Source organism: Aulonocara stuartgranti (assembly GCF_965226115.1).
Source record: "Aulonocara stuartgranti genome assembly, chromosome: 9".
In the NCBI taxonomy this organism is placed as follows: domain Eukaryota; kingdom Metazoa; phylum Chordata; class Actinopteri; order Cichliformes; family Cichlidae; genus Aulonocara; species Aulonocara stuartgranti.
This window is the reverse complement of record NC_138960.1, coordinates 27038296-27059076: the sequence shown is the minus strand read 5'-3', so window position 1 is coordinate 27059076 and position 20781 is coordinate 27038296. Positions and strand designations below refer to the sequence as shown.

The 20781-nt window shown below is 39.4% G+C and overlaps 3 protein-coding genes across 4 annotated transcripts in view; 2 read left to right on the top strand and 1 right to left on the bottom strand.

Annotated features, from left to right (window-relative positions):
- The window catches only part of pi15a (peptidase inhibitor 15a), a 36719-nt gene extending 17808 nt beyond the window's left edge, over positions 1-18911 (bottom strand). Inside the window, exon 1 of the mRNA XM_082546639.1 lies at positions 18642-18911. The gene's annotated coding sequence lies outside the window, so the exon portion shown is untranslated. The remainder of the gene's footprint in view (positions 1-18641) is intronic.
- The window catches only part of LOC309714561 (uncharacterized protein), a gene marked incomplete at its 3' end in the record, with an annotated part of 172592 nt that overhangs the window by 7784 nt on the left and 144027 nt on the right, over positions 1-20781 (top strand). The window lies entirely within an intron of this gene.
- Positions 5297-20781, top strand: part of LOC309714302 (uncharacterized protein) — a 159453-nt gene continuing 143968 nt past the window's right edge. Inside the window, exons 1-2 of one of the 2 annotated variants that reach the window (XM_082546635.1) lie at positions 5297-14433; positions 17822-18191. In XM_082546635.1, coding sequence (XP_082402761.1) covers positions 9144-10940 — 1797 coding nt within the window. In that variant the 5' untranslated portion in view covers positions 5297-9143 and the 3' untranslated portion in view covers positions 10941-14433; positions 17822-18191. Of the gene's footprint in view, positions 14434-17821; positions 18644-20781 lie in introns of those variants that run through there. The other variant, XM_082546634.1, reaches the window with a different exon arrangement.

Genomic DNA, 20781 nt, shown 5'->3' with positions numbered 1-20781 from the left:
GGACTATAGCATTGCGTTAACACACACCTAAATGCTCCAGACCAGAAAACAGTCAAAACCTCTCCAGGTACTCACTTCATCAGCTAATGAGGTACATTTGATTAGCAGCACCTGGTTGCTACTTACCATCTTAATTCCTATGGAAGCATTGACCGTATACTTAGTTTTTACCATGACTGAATTTTTCGTTTTTTGCATGACTGTATATAAATTTGGGCTGATAGAACTTTTAGAACTGTGGCAGAAACTATTTGTTATCAGTGAGGACATTTGTCTAGGTCTTGGTAGGCCCTGAGTTGGTCAGCCCTGGGCCAAAACAAATCCAACCAGGTGCTGGATTTCTGTTCTAGCTTGTTCAGCAGTGAGTCCAATGTATCCCAGCGTTGCAAAGCCAGTGCACATTTCCTGTCCCTGTTTCCTGTTGAATATCAAACTGCTATAGAGACTCATCAAGACACACGGCTGCTCCACGTGCAGCTACAGCTCCCACCAGCTGCACATGGTTGCAATTAATGCAAGAACTTGTCTTAATATCTGTTTTTACTGCTTTTAAGCAGATGAGCAGCACCTCAGGATATAAGACTGCAGTGTAGGCCATAAGAGAAATGAAAATAAAGCAAACCTAAACTGCAGATACTTTGGTTTCTGGAATTGTTGGCAAAAGAAACCAAAGAATTTACAGCTCTTGGAGCAGCTGTGTGAATGTATTGAAAAACCTACAGCTGTCGGTTCAATGAAAGAAAATTCACAGTGGCAGGTTCCAATGAAATATGAAAAGGCATGGAATTCAAAGCCATACTCATTTTTCAATGCACTAAATCAAACCATGTCTGTCCTTTTTCAGTTGATATTTGTCCAAAAATGACAAAAAACGGGGGGGGAAAGTAATGTTGATTTCACTGACAGATGTGAAATGGTGATTTCCCTTCCTCCAGGCCAGACTATCCACAACCGTCCTTGCAGCTCATCAGGGAGTCTGAAATGTCCATCGCTGCCCCACCCTAACACACAAAAACACAGATAGACACATGCACACAAATGAATAACTTATTATATAGTTTGTCTCTTTATCAACCACTATTTTTATTGTAAGTTTAGAAAGTGAGATTTTTTTAAGAGCTCAGGCAACTTTCGAGAAAAAAATATCAGCTGTCATTTTAAAGCTGACTTTTAAGGCTTGTTCTTTTCTTTTCTTTTTTTTCTTCGATGTCCTTCACATACATTATGAAAATCTGTTAGGATGCCTGGGTCGTCGACCCAGGGTTTTTGAGTTTATGATATTATTTATACTGTCTAGTTTTTGGTTTCTTTGAGTTCTGTCTTATGGCTTAGGTCTCTGTCTTCTTTAGTTGCTCTGTCTCCCCTATCACCTGCATCCCCTTGTCTAGTTCGCGTCTATGTGTATCTTAAGTTCCTATATCCCCGTGTTCAGTCAGTGTTTGTGTCTGCCCTGTTCCCACGTCTCTGTTCCCTCTGTAGTGCCTGCATGTGAGTCTGTGTTATGCGTTTCCTGTTTTACTTTGAAGGTCTGTGTCTTATCTCAGTGTGTTCAGTTTACGCTTCTTTGGTCTCGTCAGTTCTGATTTGTCCCAGCTGTGTTTCCCTCCTGTTACTCATTCCCTGATTGCTCCCTCTGTGTATTTAAGCCCAGTGTTTCTCTGTGTCTGTGTGGCGATCTACTGTTTACGGTGCTGTGTGGTGTGCTCATCCACCGGTGTAAGTTTATTTTGAGTTTTTTCTAGTTATATGATGTTTGCGTTCAGCATTAAAGCTGTTTTGGTTTAAGTTCTGTCTCTGGAGTCTGCACCTTGGGTCCTATTCCTGCCTGCACACAGCCACACCTAACAAAATCAGGACAGTGAAGGATGTATGTCTGTCATGTATTCTGCTGGTTTATCCTTCTCAGTTTTAGTTCATTCCCTTATTTTTTTCAGCCTGAAGTTATCTGACACTTTAGACACGCTACAAAATTCCCAATGCACTCATCCTTCCCTTTAACCCCTACCTCACCTGCCCCCTTGAATTTGAGCATTTTCAGAATTTTTATTTTAGCAATTTAACTACATGTTGCACGGTGGGATTATCAGTGTGTGTGTGTGTGCGTGCGTGTGTGTGTGTGTGTTGTGTTTTTTTTTTGTTTTTTTTTGTTTTTTTCCTCCTTTTCTTTCCACCTGGGTCATCCATCCACTGTGTGCTTCTGTTAAACTAGTGTCACTGTTGAAGGCTTCTAAAGCCCACTGGTACTTATGCAATATGATAATGGGCTGCAAATAAACTTTGCTGTCCTTGACATGAAATTAAATTAAAATTTAGACATGTTGGAACATCTCCTTCTTCCATTAAAGTACTTCTCGTAATACTTCATAACATAAGTGGTTAATCTATAGCTTTTCCAGTGACTCAACCAGGTAACAGATGATGCCATCATGCTGTTGCACTAACACTTGGACCCGTAGAGGTTTACAGCAGTTTCAGTTTTTTTTTTTTTTTTTTTGTGTGTGTGTGTTAGGGTTTCTCTAGCTTTCAAGTGACAAGACTTGATAAAACCATGGACCTTGTTACTAGTGGATGTCCTTTCTACTTTCTGAACATCGGCCAGTTTCAAAGGACTTCTAGAAGGACCATTTTAAATATTGATCATCAAGAGCGCACAACGCAAACATGTGTACAGGTGTCAAATTCAAAGTAAGCACAGCCTTCTAGCTTAAGCTGAAGAACTTGGCAAAAATCTTTCAACGTCAAACTGTAAACATCACACAAGCAGGTCAAACATCCAGGAGAAGTAACAACCAGCGGGAAAACATCTGTAAAACTTCTACAACCACTCCCGTCATCTAACATTACACCTCGCCTTCTATGTCTGTTGTTATTATTGGCTGGGCCACGTTTCAGAAGAGTAGCAGTGTCCTTCCGAGGTATTTCTCAACAGTCTTTTAATGACAAACCTTTCCATGTCCTCTGACCCGAACAGCTCAGTCCCCAGATACACAGTAGCGGAGTGATTCCAGATGGATGGAGTCTATGGTTGGAAATTCTGTCACTGTTAGAGCATCATCGCCACAATTTCCTGTATTAATTTCTTTCCAAAACTAGCAAGCTTCAGTCAAACCAGTCACTAAAGAGTGCGGGTGCTATTTGCCCAAATTTGCCTTGAACTGTTTTATTCATGACCATATTTACTGTGACCTATTTGACTGATGCAGACTAGCAGACAATCAAGTCCATTACCAAACCAGAACCAGGTGTTCTATGTAAAAGAGCCAACTTAACGTTTCTTCTCTGAAAGCTTTTATAGCATCTGTAAAAGTCATTCCTATCAATATGCAATGCACAATGCATTTAAGCAAGGATAGTGTGTCTGCTATCAAATAACTTCTCACCCAGTTACATTTCCCCTGTGCCAATAACACAGTCTGTGAACTTTATTCAGAATCTGTCCAACAAGTGTGGATATGCTACTGGTATAAACACGGCCGTCAATAAGAAAAACAGGTGTTCTTTTAAGCGCTCTCCATTCACATATCAGCATCCACTCTGCATGATTGCAGATGGTGGGAGAATAAGGTGGTCCGAACTCTGTGTTGGACACAGAACCCGGTGGTGTCAACTGCTGTGAGGATGCATATGCTCAACAAATTATGTAATATTACCTACTCATAAAATTTGACAGTGAGATCAGCTGGCAAACTTTTCTTTCTTTTTTTCCACTGGCTTTTCTTGATGCATGGTAAGACACTGAGCTTTGAATGTTTCCATGAATCATACAGCAGCTGGATTACTTTTTGCTTCCACGCTGGGTGGGATGACCAGATATTTGAAGTCTTTGAAAAAAGCACGTTGTTGCCAAGATATTGTAAATTAACTATCTTGAAAATGTTGGCGTGAGCTGAGCCTATCTAGTTTGGTAATAGAGGAAGAGGAAATGGGGATGTGGTGTGAAGCAAAGCATGCACTAAATGCTAAAATGGCCCAACTAAAATACACTCACCAGCCACGTTGTTAGGTACACCTTGCTAATATCAGATCGGATGCCTTTTTGCCTTCAGAACTGCCTCAATTCTTCACAGCATTGATTCAGCAAGGGGCTGGAAACATTCCTCATTGATAGTTGGTCCATATTGACACGATAGCATCACACAGTTGCTGGAAGCACTCATCAGAAGATGGGTACACTGTGTTCATAAAGTGATGGACATGGTCTGCAATGATACTCAGGCAGGCTGTGCTCAGCTGGTTACAAGGAGCCCAAAGTGAGCCAGGAAAATATCATCCACATCATCACCCCAACACAAGCTCTAACAGCTGATACAAGGCAGGATGGATGCTTTTATGTTATTTATGCCAAATTCTGACCCTAACATGTGACAGAAATTGAGACTCATCAGCAGAGATGGGCAGTAACGCGTTACTGCGTTACTAGCTTTACTTTCCCGTAGGAACGCTGCGTTACTGCGTTACTAAAACCGTGATTTTTTTGCGAGAATGTCTCATGACAGTGACGTAAGCAAGTGCGACGGTCGGGACAACAGCTGTGTGCAGATCAACAGTGGATCATATATCAAGTAAGGGAGAGAGTATGAGCGTGCAGCGTTTAAAGCGTGGAAGTACTGACCTTACTTTGAGTTTGATTCCATAAAAAGTGACAAAAACATTAACGTCCATTAGCATTGTGCGTGGGAAGAAAACATCTTTTTACAGCGAAAAAAACCCCTAAACTTCCAAGCAAGCTCCAAGTGCGCTACCACGTAATGGGAAATTCAAAGAGAAACTGCCGTATCCTTCCACTGACCGCTGCGGCACACCTGCACCAGGGTAAACCTCCGCCTAAGGACCGCTAGTCTTTGACTTTATTTATTTTCTGCTGTGTTTTACTTGCATCTATTTGAAAGACTGAGTGTAAACACAAAAAAATATATATATATTTTATGTGCTGGAATTTGCAGAAAATAGGTTTAAATATTAAACAAATTTCTTCCAGTCAGAGAATGTTGCATATAATTAGATTTTTGCTTGATGCATAAAGTTAAAAAATTAAAATTAATAAAACTATGAAAGTAAAAAAAAAAGAGACTTTTCCATTTGTTTACATTTTGTATGATGGATTATGCAGAAAAAGTAGAATTGGGCTGAAAGATCTATCGCTTTATCACCTATTTCAGGTTGTAAATCGTGTTTTTAAAAAGTAACTAAGTAATTAATTACTTTTGAAAATAAGTAATCAGTAAAGTAACGGGATTACTTTTTAGGGGAAGTAATCAGTAATTAGTTACTGATTACTTTTTTCAAGTAACTTGACCAACACTGCTCATCAGACCAGTCAATGTGAGCACCTGTGAATTATAACTACCGTTTCCAGCTCTTAGCTAACAGGAGGTGCACTCAATGTGATCTTCCACTCACTGTTTCATGGTCAGAAATAATGTGCATTCAGAGATGCTCTGCTTCAAACAATGGTTGGAATGATCGGCTATTTGAGTTAGTGCTGTCTTCCTAGCAGCTTGGCACAGTTTGACTCTTCTCCTCTGACCTCTGAACTGCCTGGCATCAATAGGGCATTTTTGCCCAGAGAACTGCAGCCCAGTTGATATTTTCTCTTTGTCAGACCATTTTCTGTAAAAATGGTTGTGTGGGAAAATCCCAGTTTCTGGAATACTCAGAAAGTCAGGCACTTAAATCCCCTTTATTCCCATTCTGACGCTCGGTTTGAACTTCAGCTGGTCATTGTGACCATTTCTACAAACCTAATGCTGACTGATTGATTAGACGTTTGCATGAACAAGCAGTGGAATATGAGCGACTGATTAAGTTTCCAGAATTCATGATAGCAGCGGCTACATACTAATAATTATCTGGTATAAAGTTTAAAATGAGCTGCAGCTTGGTTCAAATATCAATATCCACATCCACATATCAGCGGATCATCAAGTTGTGTGGATAAACGCCATAACCAATACTAGTTATTTTATTGCTAGTATTGAGACATCAGTGTCAGTAGTTAAGTTTTGTATTCTTATACTGTATCAGTCTTAAAGGATTTTTCAAATGAGAAAATCTGCAGTTGCTATCTGCAAGAACACCTACTTCTGGGATTAGCTGATCCTTCAAATGTGGTCAAAAGTCTGGAAAGTGCAAATACCACAGTATGTAAATAGAGGCCAAGTGTACATAAATATTTCAATTTAGCATTCAGCTGCATCCAAGTGGCATCTAAGTGGGAATCCACAGGCTGCTTCATTCTGTTTTAACTGGAAGGCTTTGAGCTTCAGATTTGCCTCAAATCCTCTGCAGCTGGATGCAGAGACAGCCTTTACACCAAGAACCACCGGGTGTGAAATGGATTATTTAATGAAGATATCTTTACTTTGCATATGCCACCTATCCAGACTTTTTTCAGCATCGCAGATATTGCTATAATATGGGAATGAGGCAGATTCTGGCTAACAAAGTGTTAGTGTGGATTTGATTTAAAGCCCACTAAATTGGGGATTTCCACCCTTCAGAAAGGGTCGCGTTTTATTTTGATAGTGTCCCTCATTCTGGGATTTGCGGTATTTTTTACAGAGAGTATAGTGAAGGAAAAAAAGAGGCATCTAGCCAATGAAATTTAAGTCATTTATACTGCTTGTCTTCTTACATCTCTTGTGTTTGTCTACCTGTCATGGGGGGGGAAAAGCCAAAATGACATCAGACAGCTACTGTGACATTATTGCCTAAAAGATTCAAGACCACCTCGACATTTAGAGAAATTGTTTTATTTGCTTTGTAATCAAGAGCTGAGAGAAGATACCTCTCTCTTGCCTCTAGGGTAATTGGAAACTCTAGCAAGGAAAAAGCTACTAAGCAACTAAGGGTGATGAGGGTAAAGTGGAGACACCTTGAAACTGGACACAATGAAGTAAACTACAGACCCATGACTATCAAAATAATACAGGAAAGTCATGAAACAGGGACTCACTAACATTGAGACAGAGAATTAACTTTATATTGGAAATTCAGGGAAGGCTAGGAATACCACAAACACAACAGTAACTGTCACAAAAGAAACAAGGCTGAAAACACAATAAGCAACCAAAGAATCAAAGTGAAGACGATTATTAAAAAGGAGAACAAAAACACAAAAACCCTGTGTCAAAATCGAAGACCATAACAGAAATGACACACAAGAAGTGCACAGATAACGTGTTTTTTATTCCTTTATTCCATCATTAACTGTTGCTTTATATGTTGATATTTTACAGGTTATGCAAATGAGACATAATGTTTGATTTGTGTACTGGGAGGCAGATTTTGTTGCTTGTGTTACCTTTTCCTTGTGTGAAGTGCTGTTAGCTCTCATACCCAGTATATGAAAGGAAGCAATCTTTAAGCTCAAAGCAAAAAAATAAAATAAAAAATAAGAGTGACTAAGCCTATTTGCTTTTGATGATTCTGCCACGTTGCCAGAAAACATCAGTTTTTTTTACAGGCATTAAATATAATGCGCTAAAACCACCACTAAAACCAGAGTAAAAGCTCTTAGCTTTGAAAGTTCATGTGCATTGATCTTTAAGCCTTTTTACTTCTTTTTTATTGAAGATTAGGACATAATCCAACACTAAAGCCAACAGTCACCCTCCAAGTGTTCTAAGCCTTGAGCTGTTGGTCCATCTCTCCTCAGCATGTGCAGTGTCAGTGATGTGACCCATGTCATCAAGAACAGGCTGAGGAAACAGATTCCTGGAACCTCACCATATGTGGAGGAAAAGCCGTGGGTGGTAGTGACGTAAAACACACTCAAAGGACATACTATTAAGACCCCCAAAACAACATTCCCTTCTTTTCTGCTTTCCCTTTCAACCAGGTAGACCTATCTGCAGCATTTAGAGCATAAATGTTTACCTCCAAGTACTGGTAAATAGCAAAGAAATGTTAGTTGGCATTATAGAAAAATCAAATGCTAAAAATTCTCTCATTGTTGTTCAGCACTGGTTTCAGGGCTGACTTCAGAAAACTAAACAAAAATGATGTCATGCAGGAGAAAACTGATGCTGTTTCTTTGTATTAATGCTACAACAGCCACACAATTACTAGTTAATGTGCTTTTACCGAACCCAAGTGTGTTCATGACTGGTCCTTTGCCCATATCTTTGTAAATAATGATTCATGTAACGTAACGCTGCCAATGTGAAAGCACGGAGCCATTAGAGAAATGACGTAGCCTGGCAGAAAGACCGTAAAATGCACCCAATTCAGAGTTCACACAGTGACGCACACACACACACTCGCACACGCAAACACACGCCCACATGTAGGAGCATATGATATGAAGTTTGAGGGAGGGAGATTGTTAAATAGGCCTGTGGGGATTGTTGGCAGAACTCCATCCAGCAGAGCAGGGATTTAAAAAAGTGTGCACATGCCCATATTTGGCTGTACATGCACCTGTTATGCATTTTATACTTCTTTCTTTTTGTGAGTCTCACACAGAGACCAACTGTAGCTTCTCTAACTCAATGCAGTTGCTTTTTCTGAAAAGAAAAAACCTGGACTTTCTATTTTTCAGCACAAATCATCATCCTCTACACCCTGATTCAGTCCACCCAATGCTTTCACTCACTGTATGTGCAAACTGTCTGGTTATGATACCCAGTAACACTTCAACGAGTTACCAATACAACACAAACAAAATGAATTTGTCTTGAAAGGTGCTGTATAAATAAAACTGTACTTTTACTTACTTTCTTTACTCACTTTGTATGTTATTGCAATAATACTTCTTTTTTTTTTTTTACAAAAATAACAGGGATTGAAACTTTATTGGTAATTTTCCAAGTAAAAAAATTATCCTCATTCAAAAGTCATGTAAGAACCTCATTGGCTCACGGAATGTTGATGTTATTTATAAAACAATTCATACAAAAATATGACCTCATTCAAAAATGTCATGTGACAACCTCATTGGCTTATGGAATTCTGATGTCACAGGCTTCTAAAGCATTGATCCTTTGAAGCTTTGATCCTCATGAAGTCTTAAGTAGGGGTGAGGATGTTCAACTTTTAGTCCGTTATTTGCAGCACTTGTGTTAGCAGCATTCAAACGTTCACCAGTAAAGCATTTTCAAACATTTGGATCCTTTCCGTACTCACGGTATACAGACTCCAACATGTCTCAGAAACAGCAAGAAAGACAAGAAGTTGACCCCAGCTCTATTCCATGGTATGAGTCCCTAGACCCTTATATCAGCTCTCTTCCTTGGGATGAACAGGTAGAGTTAGAGGAAAAGCGACTGGAAGAAATGGAGAATGAAAATCTCATGAACAGAGAGAAGATTAAGATCCTGACGGAAGAAAATGAGAGAAAGAGCGCTGAATTAGAAGAATTATCCTACCAGCTTGAAGAAAAACAGGGTATTATTGAGGAGAAACAATGGGCTCTCCAAGACGAGAAGAATCAGGAGCTCCAAGAAAAGCTTGATGGAGCTCTGGAAAAAATTAAAGATCTGCTCCAAAAGGAGAAAAAAGAGAGCATAAAACAGGAAAACATGCTCAAGAAGAATCAGGAGCTCCAAGAGAAGCTTGGCGAAGCTCTGGAAAAACTGAAAGAAATCCACCAAGAAGAGAAACAACAGTCCACACAGCAGAGAGACATGCAGCACAAACTCCAAGCCATGGAGGAAAAATACAAAGCGCTGCAGGTGAAACATGCAGCAACTCTGCACAAAAATCAACAGTTGCTTCAAGACAAGAAGCAAATGGAAATGGAAAAGAAACAAATGGACTCCAATGTTGACGAGATGGAGGAAAAACACAGATTGCTCCAAATCAGGCTCGAGAAAACAGTGCACAGAAATAAAGAGTTCATTCAAGAGAGAGAGCAACAAGAAATGCTCGAGAAAGAAACGGACTCCAAGCTTGAAGTCTTGGAGGAAGAACTGAAAATGCTGCAAATGACTCTTGAGGAAGCACTGCTCAAAAATAAAGAGATGCTTCACGAGAAAGACCAACAGAAAATACATCAGGAAGAAATGGATTGCAAGCTGAGGGACATCGAGAAACAAAATGAAGGCTTCCAAGTTATGCTTGATGAAGCTCTGGAGAGAAATAAGGAGATCCTCCAAGACAAGAAACAAGAGCCCGTAGAGCAGAGAGACCTGCAGAGCAAACTCCAAGCCATGGAGGAAAAACACAAAGCTCTGCAGGTGAAACATGACAAAACTCTGCACAAAAATCAACAGTTGCTTCAAAACAAGAAGCAAATGGAAATTAAACTGAAACAAATGGGCTCCAATGTTGACGAGATGAAGGAAAAACACAGATTGCTCCAAATCAGGCTCGATAAAAAAGTGCACGGAAATAACGAGCTGCTTCAAGAAAAAGACCAACAGAAAATACAACTGGAAGAAGAAAAACTTATTCTTCAGAGGAAAAATGAAGAACTCCAAGAACTGTATAATGAAACGAAGTACAAAACAACTGTACTGGAAGGAGAAAAGAAAAAACGGGCAAATCAATGCTCAGCGATGCAGAGTAGCATCAATGAAATGCTGAGAAAAAATGCAGAACTTGAAGAACTTTCTAAGACCTTGAAGCACAAAAACACTGAAATCCAGGCACAAAAGCAAGAACAACAGAAAACACATAAAGACCTGCAGTGTAGACTTCAAGATATCCAGAAGAGAAACCAGCAGCTGGAAGACATGCACACAGATGTGCACAAGGCAAAGCAAATAGAGGAGGCAACAGTTAAAGAACTGAAAGACCATCTTAAAGAAAAACAAGAACAATTAGAAGACATGGTGAAAAGATGCAACAAACTTGAGAAAGAAAACACAGAAACAATGGATGAGCTGAAAACCCTCATCATTGAGAAAAAAGTGCTGGTGGAAGAATATCTAAAAAAGAAGAGAAAACGTTTCCACTGGTTCTGGAGGAGGGACACTGCTGCTTCTCACCTGATGTAAGCTCGTCTTCCTCCACCTCTATTCCATCTTCATTTTCCCCCTTCCCCTCCCTCCTTTTTCTTTTTTCACCCTCACCCCCCGACCAGTCCCGGCAGTTGACTGCCCCCTCCTGAGCCTGGTTCTGCCATAGGTTTCTCCTTTAGGTTTCTTTCACTTTAAAGGAGTTTTTCCTATCCACTGTCGCCTGGTGCTTGCTCAGAGGGGATTGTTGGGGTTTTCTCTCCTCTCTCTTTCCTTCTTTCTATCCCCCCTTTTCCCCCTTCTACCTTTTCCTTTACCCAATAAACACAATTGGCCACATTTTACATGTGTTTGAAAAATGTCTTCATTCAACAATAATTCATCTTAGGTATAAAAACAAGAAATGGGTAATAGCAGCATGTGTGTTTGTGTGTGTGCATAATATACATACTTGTATCTCAGAAGGAATTAATACTAGATGGGTAGAGACAGGTTTTAAAGACTAGAAATGAAAACATGTGAGTCCTGTCTTTAAATAAAAATATGGAATTCCCTATATTCCTATCTATTCCAAACAACGGTAGTAAGTAACAAAGTTTCAAATTTGTCTTTCCCTTTGACTCTTAATTTATTAACCATGAACAAGAGGTCAGAGGTCAAATGTGGCACGATACCTTAAATCTTTCTATGATACTTTCTGTATTTGGACCAGAGATGGGCAACACCGCATAGTCTGATTACTTTTTTCAAGTAACGAGTAAAGTAAGGGATTACTATTGCAAAAAAGGTAATTAGATTACTGTTACTTTCCCGTAAGCAGGCTACATTACTGCGTTACTAATCCTCGTCATTTTCTTCACAAGAGTGTCTCATGACAATGACGTACGAGCATGCGACGTCCGTGGCAGCAACAGACGTGTGTAGATCAACAAAGGATAATATGGAGTGCAGGAGAGAGTACGACCATGCAGGGTTTAAAGCTTGGAAGTACTGACATTACTTTGACTTTGATTCTGTAAAAAGTGACAAAAACATTGAAAACATACAGTAGTGAAGTCGAGTTTTTGTGATTAAGTTCTTAGCTCCCTGTTTTAGTTTTGTTGTTGTCCTCCCCGGTGTTCCCCTGACACTCTTGGTATTTGATGCATGAAGGCTTCCTCGGCTCAGCTCCCGTCTCCACACCCTGCCATCACTTTTTTAAATACTTCCATCACACCAACAGGCACTTTAGAATCACCAATTGACAAGCATGTCTTTGGACAGGCTCAAACCGGAGAGGTGATCAATGGACCACAGCGCTGCACACCCCTGGCAACTTTGGGGGTAAAGCCACTGGTTTGTGGTGGTTGCCAGGTGAAATCAGGGTCTGCTGCACCAAAAACATAATTGTGATTGCTTTGGTTGCAATGAGATTGCCATAGTCATCTGCAGTTTGCATGTAGGATGCCAACTACTCACCAAGCGGGAAGATTTAATAACATTGCATGTTTCATTTCAAGACTCTGTAGTCACAGAGCAGAGAGTAGAAAAGGTGATAATGAAATGTTTTTTGGAGCTTTACTACCAAGTAATCAACATCAGACTTGTGAACAATTAAAAGCAAACCCAACATTTAGAGTCTTAGGAAGATAATCACAGAGACAGAAACTTTCCACTGTATCATCATCTCTTAAAACGAAGTATTCAAAGTCTGAGGTAGGGTTGTTATTTGAGGTATTCCTGGGAAAATCTTTGAGGTCCATTTGAAAGCTCCAGATTCTTTAGATTGACTGTCTCATACTTTGATTGTGAATATAGAGGATTGTAGCTCAAGTTAACATGGAAAGATAGAGGTCTAAAGTCGCTAAAACATTTGGATGCTCTAGGAAATAAAACATTAAAGGCTTTCAACTGTTTTCTTAATTGAAAGACCATCTTTACACTCAATGGACACTTTATTAGGTACACCCTACTAGTACAGGATTGGGCCCCCCTTTGCATTCAGAACTGCTTTCGTTCATCATGGCACAGATTCATAGACTTTTCACTGGAGTCTAACATTCTGGCACTGGTGACCGGTAACAAAAGACAAAAGTGGAACAAACAAAAAACAGAAAATATTCCCAGAACAACTGGGGATATTTCTGAAATCACAATCCTACTGAGGCTTTGCAGACACTTTGCCAAATTAGTCATCATTTGGAGCAGTTCAGCAGCCCTTACAGAAGTCTTTTTAGTGTACAAACCAAAATACTTTAGATGGAAAGCATGATTCTGTTTACAGTCCAAACCAGTTTATTGCATATTTATGGAGTTTGGAGGCATCCAGCAGCAAAGTTGCTCAGATAATTATTTGGATTTGGTTAAATAGAGAGGCTTTCTTTCAACATGAAGCCTTGAGGCAGAAACATTTTTATTAAAAACCATTATACTTAATGTGGCAGGCTCTTTACACAGTGTAGTCCCTGTGACCTTATTAATCTGGTCGTTAAGTGATGACGTGACTAGTAGTGATGGGATTTCCGGCTCTTTTTAGAGATCCGGCTCTTTCGGTTCGGCTCACTAAAAAGAGCCGGCTCTTTCGGCTCCGAACCGGCTCTTCAGGTTGTTTTGTTGCTTTAATTAATTTATTATTAACAATAATATAAAATTATGCACAAAAGGAATTACTAACGTAAAAACAAGTGGTTTTATTTATATATGTTTATATATAAATATATGCGGTGGCCCCTAGAGACAAAACACGTATAAACTCCAAAACACATTTCTAGCATGAACTGAACTTCCAAAGCAGAGCTACTAGATCACTTAAATCACACAATTGAAAGCATGTGTGTATTGTTTGTGTATTTATACACAGGCACTCATATATATATTCAAATAATTTAAAAAAAAGTTCATTTACCTGTTATTACCACACACCAAATCCGGTCGTTGGTACTTGCTGGCTTGTGTAGCCACAAGATAACAAAGGCTCAACACTGTGCCCAGCATCCTGGAGCACTTCTGTTGTCTTTTGTACGTGTTTTGAGTTTTTATGTGCTTCTGAGTTTTTATATGCTTCTGAGTTTTTACGTGCTTCGGAGTTTGTACGTGTTTTTACGTGTTTTGGAGTTTTTACGTGTTTTGGAGTTTGTACGTGTTTTTACGTGTTTTGGAGTTTGTACATGCTTCAGAGTTCGTACGTGATTTGAAGTTTGTATGTGCTTTGTCTCTAGGGGCCACCGTAAATATACTTTTATGTATTCACTCCACATAAAATTTAATAAATAAATCATATAATACAAAAATCAACTATTCACATTTCAAGTTTTAACTATTTAAATTTTCAGCTTTTTCCTTTCACAAATTTAAAGTGAAAAGAACACAAAACACTGCAAACCACAACACAATTAAATATAAATTATAATATGAAAACTAAAAGAACATGCATATTCTCTGTCATATGGACCTGCATGAATAAACTTTCTCAATCCTTTATCATCTGCAACCGAAAATAGTTGTGGATGATTACTATCCGGTTGTTCAGTCTGACGTCACTAGCCGTGTCTGGGTCTAAATAGGGCTGGGACAACGCGTCGACGTAATCGATTACGTCGACGCAAAAAATACGTCGACGTAAAAAAATCTGCGTCGATGCGTCGTCACTTTCAAAAAAAGACATGGCGGCAGCGAGTAGCGAAATCATGAGTGAGGCAGTTGCAGTCAACTTAAATCACTCCACCCGAACACGCAGCTCTACAGTATGGGGATATTTTAACAGAAAAGGAAGTGATTCAGTCGTTTGCCGGCTTTGTGAGGTGGAAATGGCCTATCATAAAAGCACGACGGCTATGCACCAGCACCTCAAACGACGGCATCCAGGAGCAGCTTCTGCAAAGGACAAACCACCGTAAGTTTAACTTTTTTACTAACGCTAGTTTTTACCCGTTAATTCATCCAGACCCCCCCGCCCCACGTAGACGTACACTCACTCATAGACACAGATAAAGACCCAACCTCCGTAAATGCAAAACTCATTTAAGCTGCTTAGCAGTAACATATAGCAGCTGCTGTTGTTATTGTTTTTTTGGTTTGTGGCCCATGCTGGCAAAATGAGTCGGAATGCGCGCAGGCTGATTATCAGAATCGGCGAAAGACAAAAATGTGAGACAGCGAATTGGCCGCAGGAGAAATGTTAACAAGGATAATGCACCACCTGCTAAACGTAGCCGTCGTGGACACTATTACAACATTGTTAAAGTGCTTGCAAAAGCAAAATGACAACGAACTCTTGATTTGTCAAATTTAATGTGTTTCATCCTATTTGAACGCTGTTTTCATACATAATGCTTCTCCAGCTTGATCTTATAGGTCAAAGTTATGCCATCTAATGACTAGAAAGCAGTGCACCAGTAAAGGTGCCATCAGCCCTGGGTGTTTAAACGTTATCTTTTCCAGCCATCATGATTACTGCATATCATATGTTCAACATTGGGGATTATCATTAACCTCTTACTGTTATGCTATGAAAGCACATGGCATAACAGTATGTGTGTATCTATCTATCTCAACCAGATCCTTATCAAATTATTTTGATATTATGCTTTCCATATAATTATTTAGTAATTATTCGAATTCATCTGTGTGCTGTGTGTGATTTATGATTTCAGGAATAAACAGAAAAGTCTGGAGGACTACTGTCAGAGAAGAAGTACACCATGCACCCCCCAGGAGGTGGCTGTACTTACTGAGAGCGTCTTAGCTATGATTTTAAAAGACAAGAGACCACTTGCTGTGGGTGAGGGATTCAAAGAAATGCTGACCACTTTCCAACCAGGTTACACTCTGCTGTCTAAGCGTCATTTTACAAGCATGATGGAGAGAAAGTATGAAACTTCAATGGAGAAACTAAGGAATGAACTAAAAAAAGCCTCCAAAACATCCAAAATCTCCCTTACCACTGATGCTTGGACAAGTCTGGTCACAGAGTCCTACTTAGGGGTAACTTGTCATTTCATTATTTGTTCAAAGACGCCATTGCTGCTGTTTGTATTAGAGATGGCACGATACCACTTTTTTATGTCCGATACCGATACCGATATCATAAATTTGGATATCTGCCGATACCGATATGAATCCGATATAGTGTTTTTTAATCAACAAAACTGTTTTTTAAAATATCTTGCTGCATTTTGCAAGTTCATACTCAAGTTTAAAACAACAACTACACTAAAGCTATTCTGTTATACCTGTATACAAAAAAAATATTTCATAGTTCAGCAATACTGATCAATCTAATAAACTTAGACCTACACCATCCTCCCTATTCTGGTATTTTAAAGAGTACTTAGCGTAAATATTAAGCAACCTAACTAATAGGGTTCCAACTCCCAGCAACAACAAACATAAATAAATAAAAAATAAGGAACCACCCCTCACGCGCCACCTCATGATGCTTAATCGACGTAATCAACCTTAATTTGATGCAGTGTGAAAAAAAATGCACAGAAATCAATTATTTTTCAAGAAATATTAAATAGATTCAACATCTTTCTTCAACAAAATTGCAGACTGCACAGATGGTACCTTCCAAAGTAAAAAGTACTATAGCTTACTAGGGTATATATTAGACTTAATAGTCACTATATACAGTAATTGACTTCTATTCATTTTACATCAAATTAAAACTTTGGGTGTCAGATAATTATTTATTAAAAGCTCGACATTTTAAATGAGAATAAGAAAGAAAAGTGTGTCTTTGTGCCCCCTTTTCCCTGTTCATGCCCTATCGGCCCCCCTGGCTAAACTTTGCTAGATCCGCCCCTGCACAGTTACCAGCGTCAGCTACGTAGAAAAAGATCCTGGTGTAGAAAGTAATATTAAATAAATTCTAACAACAGCTTATCAAGCTTAAACGTTCTGCTGTTGTTCAGCCGCTGGTTTCCTCTTTCTGGTGCAAAGTGGGCCAAAAACAAACAAGAGAGACGGACTCGCGACAGAAAAGCCGATCAGCTGATCATTTAAGCAGTTTCACGATTGAAGTAGCAGCAGGAGAGGCAGTCGCTTGTTAAGCTTAACGTGGGAATGCTTTACAAACATTCAGAGATGGACTTACACACTTGCTTTACTTCTCTCGGGGATAACTTTGTCGGAGATGAAATGCCAGGTTGCTAGCGAAGCTCCACATGCTATCCAGACCACCGACAGGTCCGGCATGCCACAGCCGCTCTATCACGTGATGCATACTGCTCCGACTGCTAACGTTCTGAGGTGAGTTACGGCGTGTTGCAAGTTTTGTGAGGTGCTTTCGTGATATTTAATGGATCGGATTACATTTTTTTATTTTTCTCCGATATCCGATCCAGTAATTTAGGTCAGTATCGGACCGATACCGATACGTAATATCGGATCGGTCCATCTCTAGTTTGTATATTATTAATTTTTTGCTATGATTTCCTTTATATTTGTTTTGCAAAACATTTAATTTTTTGTTAAAAACAGCAGATTGTAGTACAATGTTATTGTGGATTTTGTTTTGTGAATGAAGAGCACTTTTTGGCAGAAAGCAAAGTGAATGTTACATTTTGTTTGTTTAAAGACACCATTGTTGCTATTTATTTGAAATGTTTTGTTAACTTTTCCTTAATTTTATATATGTTTGCACATTTCATTTCTTGTTAAATGCTATCTCTATTGTATTGATTGTACGACCTCTACAACTTTATTTTGCAATTTTTTTTTATTAAAAGGTCTTCAAATGAATAAATTTGTGTTTTTCATTTATATACATAAATTAGTAAATGTGAAATTGCTATACAAGTCAAATAATGGGGGAGAAAATCATTAATCGAATCGAAATCGAATCGGATTGAAAAATGAATCGTTAGATTAATCGATGCATCGAAAAATTAATCGCTAGATTCATCGATTAGGAAAATAATCGTTTTGCCCAGCCCTAGGTCTAAACTCCGCTGCAGGTCCATATATCAAACGATCACTGTGGCATTACTGAGAGTTGAAAAACTGTCTAAAGTCTTTCATCTTTAATAAAATGATCAGCGTTCTGCTCTACCAGGTGTAACAATTGAGTTTAACATCCAGGCATCCATGAAAACGGAATTTATGACATTTAACGGAGTTAGAAGTTAGCAGGGAGTTAGCTCGCTAGCTTCTATCTAAATACAATATAGCATGTCCTGACTGCGGGGTTTTGGAAACAAATTAAAACATACAGCTTACTTATCACTTCCAGCATAAATGAAGACAGAAAACTAAACAGCAGTGACGTTTGTAGGGTTACTGAAGTTTGGCTAGCTGGTATATAATGATGTGCTAGTGACCGCTAGCGACATAGCTATGTTAGCATAATATAAACAAGCTAACTTTTTTTCCACTCGATAAAAGTTAACGTGAGTTTTCTCGGTGGTCAGAAACAAATGTAATCGCATGGCAGGATGCTGTAAAAGGACCAAACTTCAGCCAGGAGAACAACTGAGATAATTCATCTACAATACAAAGTTAGTCATTCATATACTGCTGCATGGGCTGGGCTGTAGTTACATCCTAAGGTTTTAAAAACTGAGCTTAAATAAATGATTAGCGGTAATAAAAGCCGAGGGAGGTCAACAGGGATCACTGACTGTTTTAGGAGCTTTTTGAGATCAAATAGAAGAAAATACATAGCATTAAACATGTTAACAACATAAAAGCCATATTAAACGCAGACTACTTTAGACCCGGAAGTAGGATTCGTCGCGTCATCACTGAACAACCGGATACCTTTCTAATGTTGTTGTCCCTGCCTCTCTTTCTCTCTCTCTGGCTCTGTTCCTGTGCTACTGAGTGTAACTACCGCCCCTCCCCCCTCTGCCCAGCGTAAAGCACAAGGCTCGCGTGCAGAGTGAAACAGAAAAAAAGTGCGAGAGAGAGGCTGAGAGAAAGAAAAAAAAAAAAAAAACCCACGTGACGGCTCGCGATAAGGAGCCGGCTCGCGTCGTTCACGTCAAAGAGCCGGCTCTAAGAGCCATTTCGTTCGCGAACGACCCATCACTAGACGTGACGAATCCTACTTCCGGGCCTAAAGTAGTCTGCGTTTAATATGGCTTTTGTGTTGTTAACCTGTTTAATGTTTTGTATTTTCTTCTATTTAATCTCAAAAAGCTCCTAAAACAGTCAGTGATCACTGTTGACCTCCCTCAGCTTTTATTACTGCTAATCATTTATTTAAGCTCAGTTTTTAAAACCTTAGGATGTAACTACAGCCCAGCCCATGCAGCAGTATATGAATGACTAACCTCGTATTGTGGATGGATTATCTCAGTTGTTCTCCTGGCTGAAGTTTGGTCCTTTTACAGCATCCTGCCATGCGATTACATTTGTTCCTGACCACCGAGAACACTCACGTTAACTTTTATCGAGTGGAAAAAAGTTAGCTTGTTTATATTATGCTAACATAGCTGTGTCGCTAGCGGTCACGTAGCACATCATTATATACCAGCTAGCCAAACTTCAGTAACCCTACAAACGTCACTGCTGTTTAGTTTTCTGTCTTCATTTATTTTGGAAGTGATAACAGAGCTGTACGTTTTAATTTGTTTCCAAAACCCCGCAGTCAGGACATGCTATATTGTATTTAGATAGAAGCTAGCGAGCTAACTTCCTGCTAACTTCTAACTCCGTTAAATGTCATAAATTCCGTTTTCATGGATGTCTGGGTGTTAAACTCAATTGTTACACCTGGTAGAGCAGAATGCTGATCATTTTATTAAAGATGAAAGACTTTAGACAGTTTTTCAACTCTCAGTAATGCCATAGTGATCGTTTGATATATGGACTATTGTACAGCAGTAATCCGTTCACCATAAGCCAATATAACTGAGTAAAATACACCAGATAGCACTAACCACAATTGTAATTCCCTGATATACTGTCCCTTCCTACCTTCATTTTACACTTTGGAAGTTCAGCCTTATTTTCCTCAATAGGTTGCAGATTCCCTCTTAGACAAAAATACTCTCCAGCTGTGTAGGAGTTTTCCTTTGTTTATGTGGCGCATTTGAGTTTCAACTCATGCATGTGATGATGGAATTTATTTTGATTTGCCTAAAGCCCCTTTTCATTTCTGTGGCCACAGCCTGAACTTCTGGTCAGTGTGGTCAGCTTGGTGTGGCTGTCTATTAGGTGAGCTGCAGAACGCATGACCTGTGGTAATGTGGGGCTCTGCTTGGCTGAGCCTAGTCTGAATTGCTTTTGGATTGACAGAGAAGAGCAGGGCAGGGACAAGCAGTGGTCAAACTCTCTAGCTGAATATGTCTGCATAAGTGAACTTAAAAGTCAGAGGTGTGGGTGAGGGTTTTATAGTGGATAGTTCCAGCTTCTTTGTTCCTCCCATGTCTGTCTGCCTCTGCTCTCTGTTATATACTTTTTATTCTGAAATACTCTGAGTACTCTGTCTGAGGTAGTCTGAGGCATGCGTTAAGTGTAAAGGAAGAAAGCTAAACACATAACCTATAACCTATCATATACAACTGCTGAACATTTCATTATGTACACCTTTGCTAGTACCAAGTTGGACCCCCTTTCACCTTCAGAACTGCATAAACTCTTCATGGCACAGATTGAACAAGGTGCTGGAAACATTCCTCTGATATTTTGGTTCATATTTATAAGATAGCACCACACAGTTCCACCACATCCCGAAAGTGCCCTACTGGATTATGATCTGTTGACTATGGAGGCCATTTGAGTACAGTGAACTCAATGTTATGTTCGAGAAATCAGTTTGAGATCATTTGTATTTTATACCACGGTGTGTTATCCTGCTGGAAGCAGCCATCAGAAGATGGACACACTGTGGTCAATAAGGGATGGACAAAGTGTTCCCTGAAAATATTTCCCCCACCATTACACAATAAAGCAG